This window comes from Photinus pyralis, unplaced genomic scaffold (assembly GCF_008802855.1).
Source record: "Photinus pyralis isolate 1611_PpyrPB1 unplaced genomic scaffold, Ppyr1.3 Ppyr1.4_LG5, whole genome shotgun sequence".
Classification (NCBI taxonomy): Eukaryota; Metazoa; Arthropoda; class Insecta; order Coleoptera; family Lampyridae; genus Photinus; species Photinus pyralis.
Genome location: NW_022170596.1, coordinates 38,038,087 through 38,055,674, shown reverse-complemented (window position 1 = coordinate 38,055,674; position 17,588 = coordinate 38,038,087). Strand labels below are relative to the sequence as shown.

The 17,588-nt window shown below is 35.3% G+C and overlaps 1 protein-coding gene across 1 annotated transcript; it reads left to right on the top strand.

The window, feature by feature from the left end:
* The first annotated feature begins 366 nt into the window (after window positions 1-366).
* LOC116171467 (endocuticle structural glycoprotein SgAbd-2-like) lies at window positions 367-2,709 on the top strand. Its single transcript, XM_031488325.1, has 3 exons — window positions 367-470; window positions 1,962-2,221; window positions 2,273-2,709. The coding sequence occupies exons 1-3, from the start codon at window positions 444-446 to the stop codon at window positions 2,544-2,546; spliced, it is 561 nt and encodes a 186-aa protein (XP_031344185.1). The 5' UTR covers window positions 367-443; the 3' UTR covers window positions 2,547-2,709.
* Window positions 2,710-17,588: the final 14,879 nt, after the last annotated feature.

Sequence of the window (17,588 nt, the reverse complement as noted above, 5' to 3'; positions counted from 1 at the left end):
CCACTATTCCGTAGTGACCTTTCGATGTCCGATAAATTAAACTTCTAATTTGCGCTATAAAATTTTTTATGTTGCCAAAGATAATTCTTTTACACGTCGTTATCGGATCAAAGCTGTAAATTATCATAATTTGTAGTTAACACTTTTTTTTGGGTAGAATATTGATTGCAAATGTTTCAAGATAAGTTGCGTACCTACATATCGCACTTGATACTGAAAATTTGATATCTTATACATAAATATTAAACGTGTTTCCGCTCTTGTTGACCACGGACAATAGGTCGACTGCTTACTATGTTACGAGATCTGAACCATGACCTCAACAAGACTGAATCTGTAATTTGGCATCAGGTGTGTCTAAGATGATTCGTAACATCAGTGGGGGTTTTCACTAAGTATATAAAACAGTAAGAATTGGTAGCCACTAACTGTGAATCGTTTGGATGTTCGCACCCTTCACAATGAAATATGTAAGTGCTCTCATACTCTAATTAGTATTAGTTAAGTGTAATTTTCTGCTCTATTGCTTATTTTTACTTTCCTTTTCAAAAACTGTTTCCTTTTTTCCAATACTGAACCTTTTTGGTTATTCGATAATTAAAAAAATTAACAAGCACATTGTGCTCAAACATGATTTGTCAAATTTTGGCAAACAAGTTTTTTTTAGATTAACATTATTTTCGTTTCTTGGTGTTGTAGTTGCTCCAAATGAAAAATCATTTGATTATTGGTTTATTTGAATTTACTTCATTGACAAGCTCTATGTACCAATCATTTAATTTTGCTTGAATGATGCTTTCCAGTTTACGGATCAATGAACAAAAGCAATAACTTAACATTTACTCAGAAGACTAGTGCATAATAATTATGGTACTATAATATTAAATTGTTAATTTTAGATCAATCCTTTAATGGTGCATCTTTGTGATGTAATATTACCTACCATAATTTTGAAGGTCCCTCTTGTAATTTGCATACAAACAATTAAGGTACAAATTAGGTATGGATGCGGTGTAGGAAGTTAATTTCATAATTACGATGTTTCATGCTAAAATTACTCTCTTCCTTTTTAATAGCCTAAAAATCAACGAAAAGTCAATGCGTTTGATAAAGTTAACTTCGTGATCTTCATTAATCTAAAATGCAAAAGATAAACCTCATTAAATTATGTATTCATTTTCATGAGTAGTTGAAGCGTAATTGATGAAGTTGTAAATGAAACTGTTTCAATGGGGATGTAATAATAGTAATTAGTATTTTGCAACAAAAGCTCTAACAAGAACTAATAACAACCTTTCGCGTAGAGCTGCTTTTTTTATATTTTCATTACAAATAATTACACTATTTGAATTTGTTTTTGTATTTCATTCGGCGAGGGATTGGTAGACGTTACTTAATCGCAATTATTTGTAAATATACCCACGTGCAGGTGATCAGAATATTGTCGTGCACCTTCTTGCTTACCGTTTCGTAGTGGTTAGTGATGTACAAATTAACAAACAATGAATACTGACGACATAATTCGAAAGCATTAGTAAACTATTAAAACATTTTGTTGTTACATTATGATTGTTTAGTCATCTTCAATGTACCTACTATTAGAGGTAGCAAAATATATTTTTCATATTCAAAATAATCCTGATGTAATTAGTAATATATGCACACGCAATTCTCATTTGCCAGCATGTCTTTTTTCATTGTGCACGTAAAATTTATGGGACGACGTCGTTATAATAATTGTCGCTATTGTGGAAGCTGTGTACCAATTTGATATTGTGGGACGAAAAAAACAGGAACTGGTAGTAACATGAGTCTCCTATTGTTTCAAATCTGTCGCACTTCGTTACTGCCAAGTAACTTAATATGTGCGGAAGTTTAACATTCAAAGCAAAGGTTAAATTTTTTTGAAACAAAACGCGTGCAATACTGAAAATGTAATGGAATATGCTTGACTATTTCAGTTCATCGTCTCCTGTTTATTAGCGGTGGTTGCTGCGGCACCCCAATACAATCCGTACAACCAGTACGCTTACAACCCATACCGTCCAGACAATTACTCCCCATACCACGCTCAACCTTACGGTTATAACCCGTACCAACCAAACCCCTACTATCGTAATCCCACCGGATACTACCCAGGAGCCGTCCACCACCAACAATACCAAGCCCCTGCCGTTGCCGAAACAAGGGAAGCGCGTCCGGATGGTTCCTACTCATACAGGTTTGCAATTTACTCCAAAAGCAACGAGCTTATCTAACAAATCCGTTACAGCTACCAAACCGTAGATGGACAGCAAGTCCACTCTGAAGGTGCCTTAAGAGTGACCGGACCCGAAGGAGCCACCCCAGCGGTTCACGGATCTTACTCCTACAATGCACCCGACGGAACCCCAGTTACCGTCAATTACGTCGCCGACGAATACGGTTACCGCGCCCATGGTCCCCAAATTCCAAACGCCGACGCTATCGACCAATCTATCGCCCAGAACCTTCAAAGCGAAAGATACCACCATGGAGCTGTTCCATTTGTACCCAGCCATAAATAATTGATAAATCGACCGTTATTTATTTAGGCCCCGTTTTATGATGAATTAGATCCTAAAACGCGACCTAAGTAACTAGCAAAGGAAACGGTGAACTCTATTCTTCAATAAATTTGTAAAAAAATGTACACTTTTTAATGTAATAAAAGCTTTTTTATTTATGGTACATAACTAAGATTATTTAATTTGGCATCTTCCCAAGCAGATGGATAGTCTATCCAAAAATCATATGCCTACAATTGTATTTTAGTTTTGGTAGCTGAAGGTTGTTAGCTAACGGAAAACTATACGGGAATGGAAACTATATAATAGCATTGAATAAAAATTCAATGATAATGGTGATGACAGTAATTCCTATATGATGATGGCGAAGTAACGGCCTATCGATTCCATAAACAATGATCTTGGTTATCAGAAAATTGAGGCACGTTGGATTCTGGTAAATAAAAGATTGGCATGAGACATTACATTATTTGATCCGCTCTCACTAACAAATAACCTGCAGATGGTTTCGCAAACAATCAATCATTAAGTGCCAAAAGTGTAACCCTTAATGACAGAATTAGAGCCATTTTTGACTCTTTATTGTAATTCACATTGTACTGATCACAGCATCATTAGGTTGAAAATTGCGCACGATAGTTGACAAAGTTACAGCGATTGTGAGTGTATCTCGCAATTTAACCTGACCAACAACATAAGGAAGAGTGAATATCGCACATCTTATAGGTGGCACTATTTTTGTAAAACGGATGAACTTTCTTCAATAAGAAAGTTAAGTTGAATGTCCATAACAGACTGGCTAGACGTCGTCTCGCTTTGAGAAGATTCACAGCGACTTAATAACTTCTTTTCGATCCGTTCTCCGTTCAAATGGCAGAGTTTTTAGAGGTCACCCCTTAGATCTGTAGATATAACAGATATAACAATTTTCTCCGTTCGCGACATTCGAAACTAGTATGACCTAAACGTTCGCAATTCATACATGGTGAGCGTTCGATTAAGTCGTCGACTTGGATGAGAAACACAAGCGAATCCATTATCCAGGTTCTAAAAGTGGTAGTCAAGCATGATTTTGTAAAGACTCATGACGTGTAAAGTCATGCCGGATTTGATCAAAACTATGGCATTCGATGGTAATCGGTCCCAATTTAGATAAATAAAAAGGTAATAAGTTACGGCGAATAATGCGTACTTATTTCACATTCTGAAGGTGGTTGTTTCAGCCGAAGAGAACAAACCCTGTATAAAGGAAATGTAAACGTCAATTTTTTCGGAATTCACGTTATACCACATACGTGCGACCCCTTCAAAATGATCATACGCGATTTCAAAAAGTACGCGGTCTATCCCTCTAGCTCTACCTATTCGTTCAACCTTACCTAAGAAAGTATAAAGAGTGTCTCCCTTACCATCCCCTGTAAATTTTAGATCATATATTTACCGGGGCATCAGGTACATGAAATTTGAATGCTTTAAGATTTTGGTCTGCCGGATAAATAAATAAATAAATATCGGCTATCGGTGAACCTTCAAATTATGTCCGGGGTTGAAAATCGGGTAAGGTGATTAAGGGTCTTATAGATAATTTTATGGTCCAGTTAACCAACGAAAGCAGAAGGTAATATTATCGAGCGATATATACCCCACAATCCCTTACGGTTAGAAAAAAATCAAACGGGTAAAACCCCAAAATCTTCCCTTTTCTTAATTCCTTAGCCAATGATACCCACACAAGATGATGAACTAGGATTACATTGTTACAAATTCCAAGGAAAAATTACAGGGGGGTGATATCCGGAGATCTTGGAGGCTAGTTCCAAGAAAGCGTCATCATCTGGATAGTTGTTACGTACCCAAACCAAACTAAACGGAAATTTAAGAGTTTTTCTTTCCAGTGGTATCAGCTGAAGTGGTCAAATATACATACGTATTAATCCCGTAATTTCATGAATTAATTCCGGCTAGATTCACACTAATTTATTTATTATGTGTTCACTCAATGTTGTTCGTACCTGCACGTACCTAAAGTTTGTTATTTTTCCCTCTTTCTATGACGTTTCAATAGCTGTGATGCGCAGTTCCAAGAATAAAGATCGTTATTATTATTGTTATTAATATTTTCAATCGAAATCAGGAACATCATTTGTATTAACCCTGTATGATTTATGACTATGCTCCGACCCACAGACGGCAGTTTCCGGAATTATTCGTCCATCTTCCACTTCTTTCAAATCGAGGGTAAAATCTTGTTGTGGAGAATTTGAATAACAAACTCCTCTAAATTCCGTACTCGCGGTTTTGCAATCTATTACAGCAAGAAAATCTCATTATATGGCAGTTCTACATTCACATTGTACCCCATTGTAAAGGATCCAACTTCGGAGGCTGTGAGACCGTGGACTACATAACGTTTTATCTGTGGTTTCACTTTAAAAGAATCTACCATAGGGCATGTAGTTTTTATAAAGACCTATGTTCACTTTTTGGAGTGTAGCTACTAACATTGACGTCATTTTAACCCTTCTCAGTTTAACTAATTCGAGTTGGTTTTAAAATGAAAGTAGACGATCTTCAAAAGCGAATAACTTATGAACGGCCGAAGACTTTTTGTGTAAGCGGAAAATATTGAGAATTTTATTATTTCTTAAAGAGGGAAGAAGGTTTCTTTTGTAGGTCCCAAAAAATAAATGAGTAAAAAAATTCAATATCTTTAACACGGATCGGGAAACGATTTTTTCTTATAAATTTTCGCTCGTACATTCCCAGAATTTTCAAGATTCGACCACCTATTCTACCACCACATTAAAAGCCCTATCCTTTTTTTTAGAAATTGATTTTTGGTCCATACTACATAAATGTAGTCGCCCTATGTTAAAGGTCGTTTTGGTTTCTAATTGAACTTTTTCGTAAATAAACGACTAAATTGTGCACTTGAAAATATAAGTCTTATACGTTATGATGATTCATTTATAAAAGGCAAAGTTATTTATAGGAAGGTTTCTTGAGGATTCATTGGACCCCTTCGTGGTGATTCCGTTCCGTGATACGAAATTGATCATAATCAAAGTTTTGGAACAAACTGCCAAATTTTGTATATGTTTTGAAGCTTATTTCGCAATCGAATTCAATATAGTCATTTTATAAATACACACATTGTGCCTAAACCATTGCTCTAACAAAAAAATGTGATATACATAAGTACATTTTTATAGAGCTGTTAGTACTTTTTAATTTTAAAATTTTTTTCCTAAAAGCAATTCTGGCTTAGTTGCGAGCTAAAAAACACCCATTTCCTGTTTCTCATTTTCGCTTTTCGGTTGAGGCATTTCCGGGTGGTAAACTCATAGACCATATAGTACATGGACTGCTATTCGCCCTATGCTTTCAATACAAAATGGATGGTCACGGATAGAGGGCACTGTAGTCGTGGGTATGTGAATCTCAGGGTAAACGAAAGTCGTGTAAACACCACTAGGATCGCTTAAAGAGCAGCTTTATAGTAACCGCGTAGTACGGGAAGCTTTAAATGCTCTTCATTATTTGCTATACGTCCACAAATTTTGCTTTTTTGGGGATATCTAGGCGATTAATTAATTGACGTTTGTTAATTTATAGGTTGACAGTCTCAAATCGTGTCTCATCAGACAACTTCGGACAGACTCGTTTACCCTGAAACTCACATACCCAGGCGATATGGTCTACGGGTAAACTTTATTCCATTGATTTCAGCACATTTTTTTTCATTCCGAAACCGCTTAGATCAATTTTTTTGCAATTTGTTCTCGGTTACATGATTATTGAAAACAAAATGACTCCACTATGGAATTTTTTTACTATGGCGAGTATATTAAGTTTGGTTTGTTATCTCTTTAATTTTCTTTTTCAAATCTACAGTAACTAAAGACTTGTCTAACAATTCTAATCGAATCAATGAATTCATCAGACTACTCCTCATATCATCAAAATCATATCAGTCGAATAAACACCTCTAATTGTAAGTTCGTAATTCAATTCGTCATTCAATAAGTAATGAATTTCCATTTCCAGTTTTGCCGTCATGTCAAATAAAAATTAAAGCCATTCTTGTTTGTAATGTTAGGCAACTCAGATTGCACTTTAAAAGTCTCAGGCTAAGATCTTATGTAATGAAAGGAAATACCAAAGAAACTACCTTGCGATGTCATTCCCATTGTTAGCCCATTTCTGATGACGTCAGTTAGTGCCTAACCTGCTACTTATATTATTTAGTCAAATCCGAGTGGTAATAAATGTTTTAACATTTTGTGCTAAATGATTCACTCCTCAGGAAAAATTTCCCATGGAAATTCATTCACTAAAGATTCGTCTCCGAGAAATTGATTCCGCAGTATTCGCCAAAGAAAAACTACCGAAAACTCGTGAATTTTCTGGGGAGGATCTACTTGGGGGGCGAAGTGAAACTTTCGGGGCGATTTTTCTCTTTAATATCAATTTGACCTGATTTACGAAATTATATCTTCTACGTATACTTCCCCAAAAATTTGAAAATTCTTAGTAGCCTTACAACCCTCGGCATTACTACAACGTGTTGAAAAAAAAATAATAGAAAAATATTACTCAGCTTTATTGATGATTTGATGAACTCCTGAAAGTGCAGAATATTTGAAAAACGCTGTCAAAAGCCAACTCTTGCATGCGTGACCACCTTTATGGAGGAGGCGGATATACGTGAATTCATTTGGGTGCTTCACATGACAGGGTTTCCATATCTTTTGAAGCACAGTTGTATATTTTCGAAATTTCAAATACTGCTTCACAGCGATGCACCGAATTGGGGTAGGAATTTTAAAAACATTTCGTTAAACATTTGCTTCTTAATGGTGGTGGAGTGTTTCAGAAGCCCTGGAGAGAACAAGGTGTTGGATGGTGTAAGCAGGTCGTTGCATGAGGAGGGTGCCAGTCCAGTTTAGAAGGGCGAGCAGGTCTGTATCTTCTCCCCGAATTTCAACAGTGGGGTACTCATTTGCTCTTGCAATAGATTCCTTGACGAGAGTAGCCGCATCTTTAACTACTTGACGAACTACGAACCCCTCTGATGTCAGACAGGAAACTTTCTTTTGTCATTTTGATATCATAATTTCTAATTTCCGTAAATAAGGATAGTGACCGCAGAAAGCCTCTGTTGGCGACGAAGACGTTCTGCTTCTCGCTTTTGGCTCCAGCCTCTTTAGGGTACCCATAAAAAATTACTGATGTTCTCTGAAGGTTGTACTTAGTGACTGTTCATGCATTCCACGTATTTATTATTATATTATTAAGGATGGATGAAAGCTTTTCTCTCGACTGTCATGCTGCCTTGTGTAATAGGAAGCCGCCATCAACAACGAAGGCCCGCTCGGGGAGGTCAATAGCTTCAGTCACGGGAGAAAATATGTCATAGAAGAGCGACATTTTAGTTTTCCGCATTCCTGCATCATCGAAAATGGAAACAGAAGATGGTGCCAACCCATACTGAAAATATGATTTGAGCTGTTCTTTTGAGTGTTTGAGGAATGTGAATTTTCGAAAGATGATGTACGAGACAGGGATCGTAACCTTGGACTTGAAAGATTTGAGATAAATTACTCGGTCTTTTCAATGGAATTTGACATCACTAAAGTGCATATCGTCATTTTCTCCTCGGTCAAACGGTCAAACTCGGCATCTGACAGCAATGACTTCAGATTCATCTTGTCCTGTAGATAAAGCTGGCAAGATTTAGATTTTAATGTATAAAAAATGGCCACTGGCGTGAAAGCAGGACAACGTCTGTTGTACACTTTTCAAGTAAAAGTACCAGTCTCAGCCTGGATCAATAGTTTGGCAATGGTCACCATCTTAAAGTACTGTACAGTTTAGTTATTCGAGTCCAGATAGTTTTGTGATGAAACTGTGCAAAGCTGATTGGTCATTCAGGAGATGTGGCGTTCCAGCATTGCTTAGTACTTCCAAAATAGAGTCATTCTCATTTTTTACACCACACTGTGAGCCAAAACCAAGTGAATTCCAGTCACGCTAATCCCCACGAGATGCATTTTTTCACAGTGACCAAAAGTCAGTAATTACAGATATCGATTTCTAATTGCGTACTTATTTTAACATACAAACCAATGTAGATTGTTTTTGTTGTCATGACAACATCTTGTTTATAACAGAATGTTTGGAGCAAATTCACTCTACAGGGGTAGTTTCAGGTTAAAGTTTGACAAGTTGCCTATTTTTTATAGGGGAAGATAGAGTGTGAAAATGCTTAATTGCTTGTTGAGTAGTCCACTCACAGGATTGAAAACATCCATAAATTTCGGATAATTCTAGTAGCAAGGTTATTTCCTACTGACAATCATATCAATATAATTTAATGGTGACTTTAATTTATACTAAAATTTATACTGTTCACATTGTCGTTTCGTTCTTCGTATTAATAAATACAAAAATAATAATGCCGCCTTTCAATCTAGATTGTAAGTTGCCTACGCGTAGGCGCTACTGAAATCTATAATTGTCTATTTTATCTTCTTTCTATTCAAGCCATTTATGCAAAATTGTTCCGTTTTGGTGGCTTTGATTTCTTTTGCTAGTGCAATCATTTAGCGTAATTTGTTCTTGTTTGCGTACCCTTTTTTGAAATATATGCTTTATTCGTTCAGGTGTGATTAAAAAATTCCTCTTTTAAAATTTTGTTTAACACAATGAGACTTTTATATATGAGTCATGCATGCAGTTGTAAAAAAGAGCTATTTTATAGATGGTAAGTGATGCATTGGTGTATCTTCTTCATCACCAATGCAAAATGTATTTAGAGATGAGATTTTTTCAATACGTGGTTTTGTTCCTGAATAGAAAATTTCATTCAGAGCTTTTCCGGTAGGCATGGTTGCAATGGATGGATGCAACATTACCTCTTACCTCTTTGAATAGTGAAACCATTGATATAAATTCAATGGTGAAAATATAAATCGTTGAATGAGATAATATATGGAACGGAATTATCCTGATATTTTATAAATTCGTCCGATTTCTTTGATGAAATTTAAAGCGTTTTCCCGTTTTCAATGGGATTAACGTCATTCCGTCAGGACGTTTTCCGTCTGAGCGAGAGCATCCTGTTGGTTAGAATATAGAAGGAATTCCAGCTGAACGAAGTGATCTATGAATTAAATCATTAGTTTCGGAATGGCGGCTTCATCTTCCAGAGCTTCCCTTGCATGATAATCCATGGCATCTAATCGAATCTACTTGAGATCCACAAAGACATTTATGAGGAGCACAGATTCTACTGTACATCCAAGGCGAAGGGCAATTGAGATACGAAATGTTTCCTTAATGAGATGTGTTGGATTGATGATATGCCGTTAAGCCAGGATCCAGAGTACGGTTTTGTAGAAGCTAATAATCTGGATTGGTCGATTTCGGAATCTGTTGAAACCAGTTAATCATTCAGTTAGAATGAAGGGTTGGGTAACCGATTCGTCTGCATAGATGCTTGGGGTTTAAGGAATATATACTAACACACAAAAACGTACATTCATATGTTCTTTGTAACAAGAATGATAAAAGAGACCCATTTTTGGCAGGTTTGGACAGTTTTTGGGCTGTAACTTTCGGCCGGGTAGTCTACGTAGATGAAAAACAATAACGACTTTTCTTGTATCCTTAAGAATATGCGTACCAATTTTCAAAGCGTGGTCTTATTATTGTTTTGGCCACATCTGAGAAATGATGATGAGAAGTAATAGCTCTTCCCGAATATCTGACCTTATGGGCTGATATTTCAATTTGTTGATTTTGAAAGATAAACGCCCATTTATCTTAAGTTTATCGCAGGTGGGAAACTAGCGTTGCTGCACGTAAACGGTTTTATTTGGGTTCAATGTCAGCTTTTTTACAGAGCCAATTAAATATTATCCCTAGATCCGTTTCTACTCCTTGTCTTAGGTCAGTCCATGAGTTTGTTGAATATACCTACAGGGTGAAATTTTATCTGGAACACTGAATATATCTTCAAAACAACATTTTTTAAACAGAAGCTCTTTATGGTACCTATACAAAATTAGAAAAAGTTTGCTACCCATATGCTACTATGAAAGTGAAATTAATTATAATAATATTCATTACACTATTAAAAGTAGATCGTATCTTGCCATGGAAATACTGCTGTTCATTCTTGAAGGCCTCAAAGAAAACTTGGATTTAATGTTTGGTGCGGAATTATTGGATTGAATTGTTGGACCTTTAATTTACGATGGAAATTGGACAGGCCAACGTTATCTTCATTTTCTACCAAATGAATTTCAACATATGTAGGATGGGTTAGATTTGGAAACACGACGTAATTTACGCTGGTTTCAACATAACGGTGCCCCGCCGCACAACCCACGAGGGCACCTAAACCAACTATTTCCAATTCATGGATAGGTAGGAACGGGTCGGTCCTTTGGGCACCTTCAATTTTACATTTTTTTCTTTTCGGTGTTCTAAAAGGGTTTAATTTATCAGCGAACGTATGCAACAAAAGAAGAACTACGTGATGAGGTAGTAAATTCGTTTCGCAATTTAGATGGTAGGATAATACGGAAAGATGTAAATTCTATAGCGAAAAGATGCTGCTTGTGCATAAATATTAATGATGAACATTTTGAACATTTGCCGAGACAGATTAATTTTTTGACATGTAATTACTTCAAAGTAGAAATTTATTTGTGTCCCTAAAGTTTTAAGTTAAATATTATAATTGACTGGCTAATTAAGAGGACAAAAATGTTTCCCATGGCAAACTCTGTTTTTACTACTCTCAATTATATAACCAGTTCTGCATCATGTTTATTTGTCAAAGTAAGTACAACGAATCTTATATCACTGTAAACAGAAAAAATGCACTTTTGAAAAATGTCACAGACAACTATGGCTGCCATGAAAAAAAATGTAAGTTTGAGTTATGTCTCGAAAATTACAAAAGAAGAATGGAAATTAATAAATGTATTATTAAGCGGAAAAAAATCTACAAATATCTCATATCTAGTAAACTGTGGATTTTTCAAAAAACAAAGGCATATGTTGTATAACCTCTTAAAACGAGAACTCTTTTCTCATTTAACCGAATCTCTATGTCTTACGGTTTTCGAGATCCTAATGGTTAAAATGAAAAAAAAAACTCACCCTGTATACACAATAAATAAAGTGAGTTCCAATATGGTTCTTTGCGGTATAGGGTATACCACACTTCTTCCTTGTTAGCTGTGTCTCCAATCTTTGATTGATTATTCGATATATCATATTATATTATAATATTATATTATAATATTATATTATAATATTATATTATAATATTATATTATATTTAAGTAGCTATGCTGCTATGGAACCTAATTAATATGCAAGTAGGTTTCAAAAACATTGGCGAGATATCTTACAACCGAATTCTGGCAGAATGGAAATGTCACTGCCATTTTAAATTTTATAGGGCATACGTCTTTATCAAAGATAAAGTTCATGTGATCGGCTAAAGGCTCTGCAATTCTATTACTGATTAATTTCTAGGTTAAATGTTATCCTGATGTATTTTAGGTTTCACGTTGTGTACCTATATTATAAATAAGTAAAGCGCACGCTGGTCCCCAATTCGTCTTTTGGGATTGGGAGACATTTATCGGTATATATTTTGCTTATATTGGAGAAATGGGCGTTGAAGGTATTTGTAATTTCTAAAGGACCATTTGTAACATTTCCGTCCTCGATACATACTGTCTTGATTTCCTTTTTGATTGGGGAACAACATTTCGTTAATAGTGGTCCATGGAATTTTAGAATTATGTATCTGTATTTTTATCTACTTTTATTTATAGTAGTTACTTGCCGCCCTTATTAATTTGTTAGTGAAGCTTCAATATTTTATGTAAGCTTCCCTTTTTCTAGATATTTCTTTGATATGTGAGACGTAGTTTCCAAGCTTTTCTTTTACGGTCTTTTCGGCTTACGCGTATTATGGATGCTATACAATATTTGCCGTCTGTTTTTGTTTTAATCAGTATATGTTGAGGTGCATTATGCAGCATCTGAAAACTCTAGTTTCAGTCGGATGGATTGAATTTTGAGAACGGTTGCTGTTTTCAAATCGTCTTAAAATTAAAGACCGCGGGTAAAATTTTGAAGATAACGCTATCATGATTTTAGTAAAAAAAAAACTTCACAAGATCCCAAACCTCATATTACCTAGCAACTCATCGATTTGAGCTAAAGATTTAAACATATTCCCGGCCGAAAAATGTGAAGTTTATCCAGACATTTTTTAAACAATTTTCAGTTTAGGGTTTGTCTCTAGTCTAGATAGCTTAGAAACTGTTGTAATCTTTGAAACCATTTGAACTTACATATCTGAATTTCGCGGTCAAGTTCAACAATTTTCATACATAATACACCAAAAAGGAAATGATTTACTTTCGTATTCTAGAAACGCTTTGGCATTGAGAAATAGAATTTTTTCAGAAAGTTTACCAAAATGTCGTTGCATAAGAGAATATTGTTTGTTCTGTAATAAACGTGATTCATGTTAAACGTATTTTAAGTAACTACTTACTTAGAGATGTAGACAAAGCCTTACTGTATTTTTAATTTTAATGATCGATATTCAAGCTAAGATGACAAAGGTTATAAAGCAAGAAACAATATGAACTCCTGAAATAACGTTTGTTTTCCCGATGGAATTACGATGATTCCTCAATTGCGATTATATAAGATCGAGAAGAATAGTATCGCAGTATATCATTGTATTGGAACGATTACACAAATTTAAATAATCGTAAATTTGCAATTCATTTCAAAAAGAGATAAAGGTTGGGCCGAGTTCAAGTAAGACAACGGAAGGCCGAAGGTTCCCATGAACCTGCAGCTCTTTCTATCTGGTCTATGCACCTACATACTATCTTAAACTGCATCGATTACTTGCATCACAAAGACACGATGAGTCGTGGACAACTAATTATCAACTTAGTACAATAGCAATGCGCAATCAAAGAAATATTTTCTCCGGTGTGGTTAGACTTACTTAGCGAGATATACAATTAAATCGCCTTAAATCGATTGTAAAACAATAAATTTAAATTGTTTCGGAATTTGCATTGAAATGCCTGAATGACAACGTTCCCATCTGCATTTTATTTATCTGTCGTGAATTTGTAAACTGCAAATCGCAGAGGTGGTGGTAATTTCCATTTTTTTACATACCTAGTTTAAAGAGCTTTATTTACTGAATTTGGTTGAAGTGGTGTTGGTATCGTTCTGCACAGGGCGCCGATTCAAAAGTACTAGTTTCCAGGATGATATTTTCGGATAGTTAATAAAAAGTGAACTTTGAGTATTGGTGTATGGTCATTTTTAATAAAAAGAAGTAACAAAGGTAAAACTATAGCGTTAGAGCTGTAACCTTTAAAATTTTAAATTGAATTAGCATTAGAGCGTTAGTAGCAGGCAAATTTCGGTTTTTCTGGCACACCTTCGAAAGTAATCGCAATTTTCTGGATTTCTTCACAACATAATATTAACTGTTTAATTGCGCAACGTTTCCCTAATGTCACCATCATCGTATCTTCTATGGTTTCCGAAATCTTCATGATAGACATCATTATCTTGGATACAGTGTATAATAGTCCCCAATAGCAAATAACAATAACGTAAAGGTACTCCTAGTAATTACGATAAGTCGTTAATTGAATAAATTAGCAGTTGTGATGTAATTTCTGCATTTGGGTTGCATATTTCTTTTTTCTCATGCAAGCCATCGTACATTTCCCCTCTGCCATTTTTCCAACAACTGTATGCAACGTAGGGACCTAAACAGTTTATGTTTCCTCATCCTCATCCTTGTGAGAAACCAATTACTCCCCGTAACAAACAAACAAAACTGTGTTTCCCCAATTTCAAAAAACGTTGCAACGCCAACTTGGCTAAAAGCCGAAGTAGAAGAAAATCCGCTAATAGAATAACTGGCGTGCTACCACCCTGAATGTTCTCTCATTGTCACCTCTGCTTCTCTAAGAGTCCAGCAGCGCAACCCTAGCTCGGTGGAGACGGAACGCATTCCACGTTGGCGGAAACCTACGAAAACTAAAAACAAAATTGTGGGCGCCACCAGGTTTACTATTAAACCGCTATTAAAAGTAAGTGGAGCCAGGCCGTAGATGTTAAAAATGAAAAAAAGGTTTTCGCCATAAGGCGAGTAACGTTATCGCATTTTCCATTAATTGATTAGTACCTCCCGAAAGGTTATATAAGGGATTATTTATGTGTACAAAGGAAAATCAGTTACTTATGGCATAAATATTCATATAAATAAGAAACTTAGCATTGCGCACGTCTTATTATTAGAATATGCGATAAGCTTGTCTTTGCGAAAAGCATCTGCTACGTTAAGTTGCACTCCCTTTAGACATAGAGGCTTTAAGAAAATAAGTGTGAAAAAATTGCAAAGGACCCAAACAAGGCATGAAAAATGGGCTAAAGGAGACGTATCGTAAGAGCACCTGAAATAAGAAACGATCGATTCAGAAAACGTAAAGGTAGAACCAATAAAAGGGGCGCATCTAAAAAAAACAAAATGGAAGCGCGAAGGAGTGCTGAAGAAGATGTGGAAGAATGAGTGACAAAAAGATGGGCGTGAATAAAGACTAAAAAGGTATAAAGGAAAGTAAGGAAGTGGTGATAAAAAACGGCATAAAGGGAGAAAGTCGCGCTAAGAATGGATCCTGTGTTTAGAGGTTTGTAGCTTGTGTGATTTCAATTTTTAATTATACTGTTTGACACCTCAGCCAAGAAAATTTTTAACAGTCCTGCCTTTAGAGCCCTAAAAAGGGAGTTTTTAAATATTTTTTAACTCCAAGCCTATGAGCGCTTAAAAGTACTTTAAGTTTACATGTACAGCATATGAGCATTTTCAAGAGCCTTCTAGCACATTCTGAAGTGTTCTAGATCCTTTATATTTAAATATTTCTTAAGATTCTTTAAGAGCTAAAAAAATCTACCGACCTTTCTAGGGACTTTCAAAACCCTTCAGGTGTTTCTAAAAGTCTTCCAGAGGATTATTACAAGATTTAAAACCTAAAGAGTCTTAAAAAAACTTCAAGAATTGTCGAAAGTCATCTAGAGAAGTAGAGTTATTTCGTGTCATTTGGGTTAGTTAGCTCAGCACAGCTATTGTTCCTTTTAGAATTGTTTGTAATTGAGTATTTTTTGTTTGGTTAGAGTTTATCGCACTTATAGGTGGTTTATTATTATTATTGTGTATTTAATTGTTTAATTGCGTGTTAAAATGTAAGGACATCTGGTCGTTTGCGAAAAGTTTTGTTTTTGGACGAAATTTAATTATAAGTGGGCACGCGTTCCTTTGAAAGTGGCGCTATCAAGTCAATTGGCGGTGTTTTGGAAAATCCCAAAGTAGGAGATTATTAAGTGAAATTCAGAAGCTTTTAGCAATTGTGTGAGCCCATATCGCAAATCTTGCACGACCAGATTATTTGGATTAGAGAAAAAAAAACTGTAAGTAATTTAACATTTTTTAATTTTTAATTATAGGCCGTCTGCGTGCGGGGTATTATGTCTAAACAGATAAGCTTCTTTTTGTTTCAGGGATTTTGTTCTAATTATTTCATGTGTTTCGGAATAAATGTTTGTCATTGTCAATAGATTAATTGTGTGTTTATTCGAATCAATTGTGCGACCCGGAGAGTTTTTTTCATGTTTGTTAATCATTTACTAGAAATTGCATGACAGTTAGTAATCATCCATTTGAGTTTATTTCGAAGATTTTATGCCCAATCTAACTAACCGCTATGGGGAATCTCAAACCCAGGGCCGGATTAAGGTTTCTGTAGGCTAGGTACTAAACACATCTTACACATCAGAGGGGCCCTATTCCTATACAAAATATGTTATAATTTCAACAAACGCCAAATTTAGCCTGATATTAGTTTTTATTGCCGAAAATCTTCGATAATATAAAGCGCAAAACAGACAGACATTAATATATTATGACATACTAGGAAACCGCTTTAAAAACAGGAAAAACAAAATCTGTATAAATCATAAATAGTACATCCTTCAACTAGGGCCCTTAAGGCTCTGAACTTGGGGCTGTAGCCTCCAAATCGCCCCCCCCCTTTAATCCTAGGCTGCTCAAACCCTGGTTTTTTAAAATGGACATTGGAAACTTATGAATTGGGCATATACAGGGTGGCACAACGAAAACGAAACAGACTGGAATACCTCATAAGGAAATAGTTTTTGAAAAATACGCAAAAACAGGTCAATTTTGGTTGGAAGGGGGACATATTTTATTTGAAAATGTACATCCCTGGCGTCAACCCCCTATGCACTTGAAGTACTTCAAGTAGTAGTCGCAGTACTCGAAGTACCTCTCGAAGTAGTCGAAGTAGTTCGAAAAAATGAAGATCGACAGGTTTTTAATGTCTCTGATTTCCCACAACAAAGAATTACAAATGTTTATTAGCAACCTGTATTAATTTAAAAATGTTCTGTAGCGTAAAATCGTTAATACCTATAGACATATATAACACAGTAATATTTCTAAATGTGTGTACTCTTTTCAGTTATTACCAGGCTTTATAGTTTCATGTTTTTCTCAATATTTGTGATCACCGTATATAACCAGAAGGAGAGCAGATTCGTATTAATATTGCATTCTTGTAACTTATTGATAGTAATACTAAGATACTAAGATGCTAAGAAAATTTTCATTATTAAATCACACTGTAATTTCATATGTAAAATACTTGTGTTAATTTGTACCTAAATTTATTAGACCATGCCTAAGTGTATCTTCCGTAATAAATATGAATAATCATGAATATGAATAAGAATAAGAAACATTGTCAAAATACAAAAAATGTAACGAATTTGTAAATATCTAGCTTGCAGAAATCATCGAATTTGAAATACCCTATCTTCCCTAGTTTCGGAAAACAGAAGCATGATCACGCATGGACATGCACAACACATGTCCGGGCCGGTGCAATA

Coding starts and splice junctions, on each gene's coding strand:
- LOC116171467 (XM_031488325.1), top strand. CDS start 444: ATGTTCGCACCCTTCACAATGAAATAT. Junction 471..1,961: donor CACCCTTCACAATGAAATAT/GTAAGTGCTCTC, acceptor TGACTATTTCAG/TTCATCGTCTCCTGTTTATT. Junction 2,222..2,272: donor GATGGTTCCTACTCATACAG/GTTTGCAATTTA, acceptor AATCCGTTACAG/CTACCAAACCGTAGATGGAC.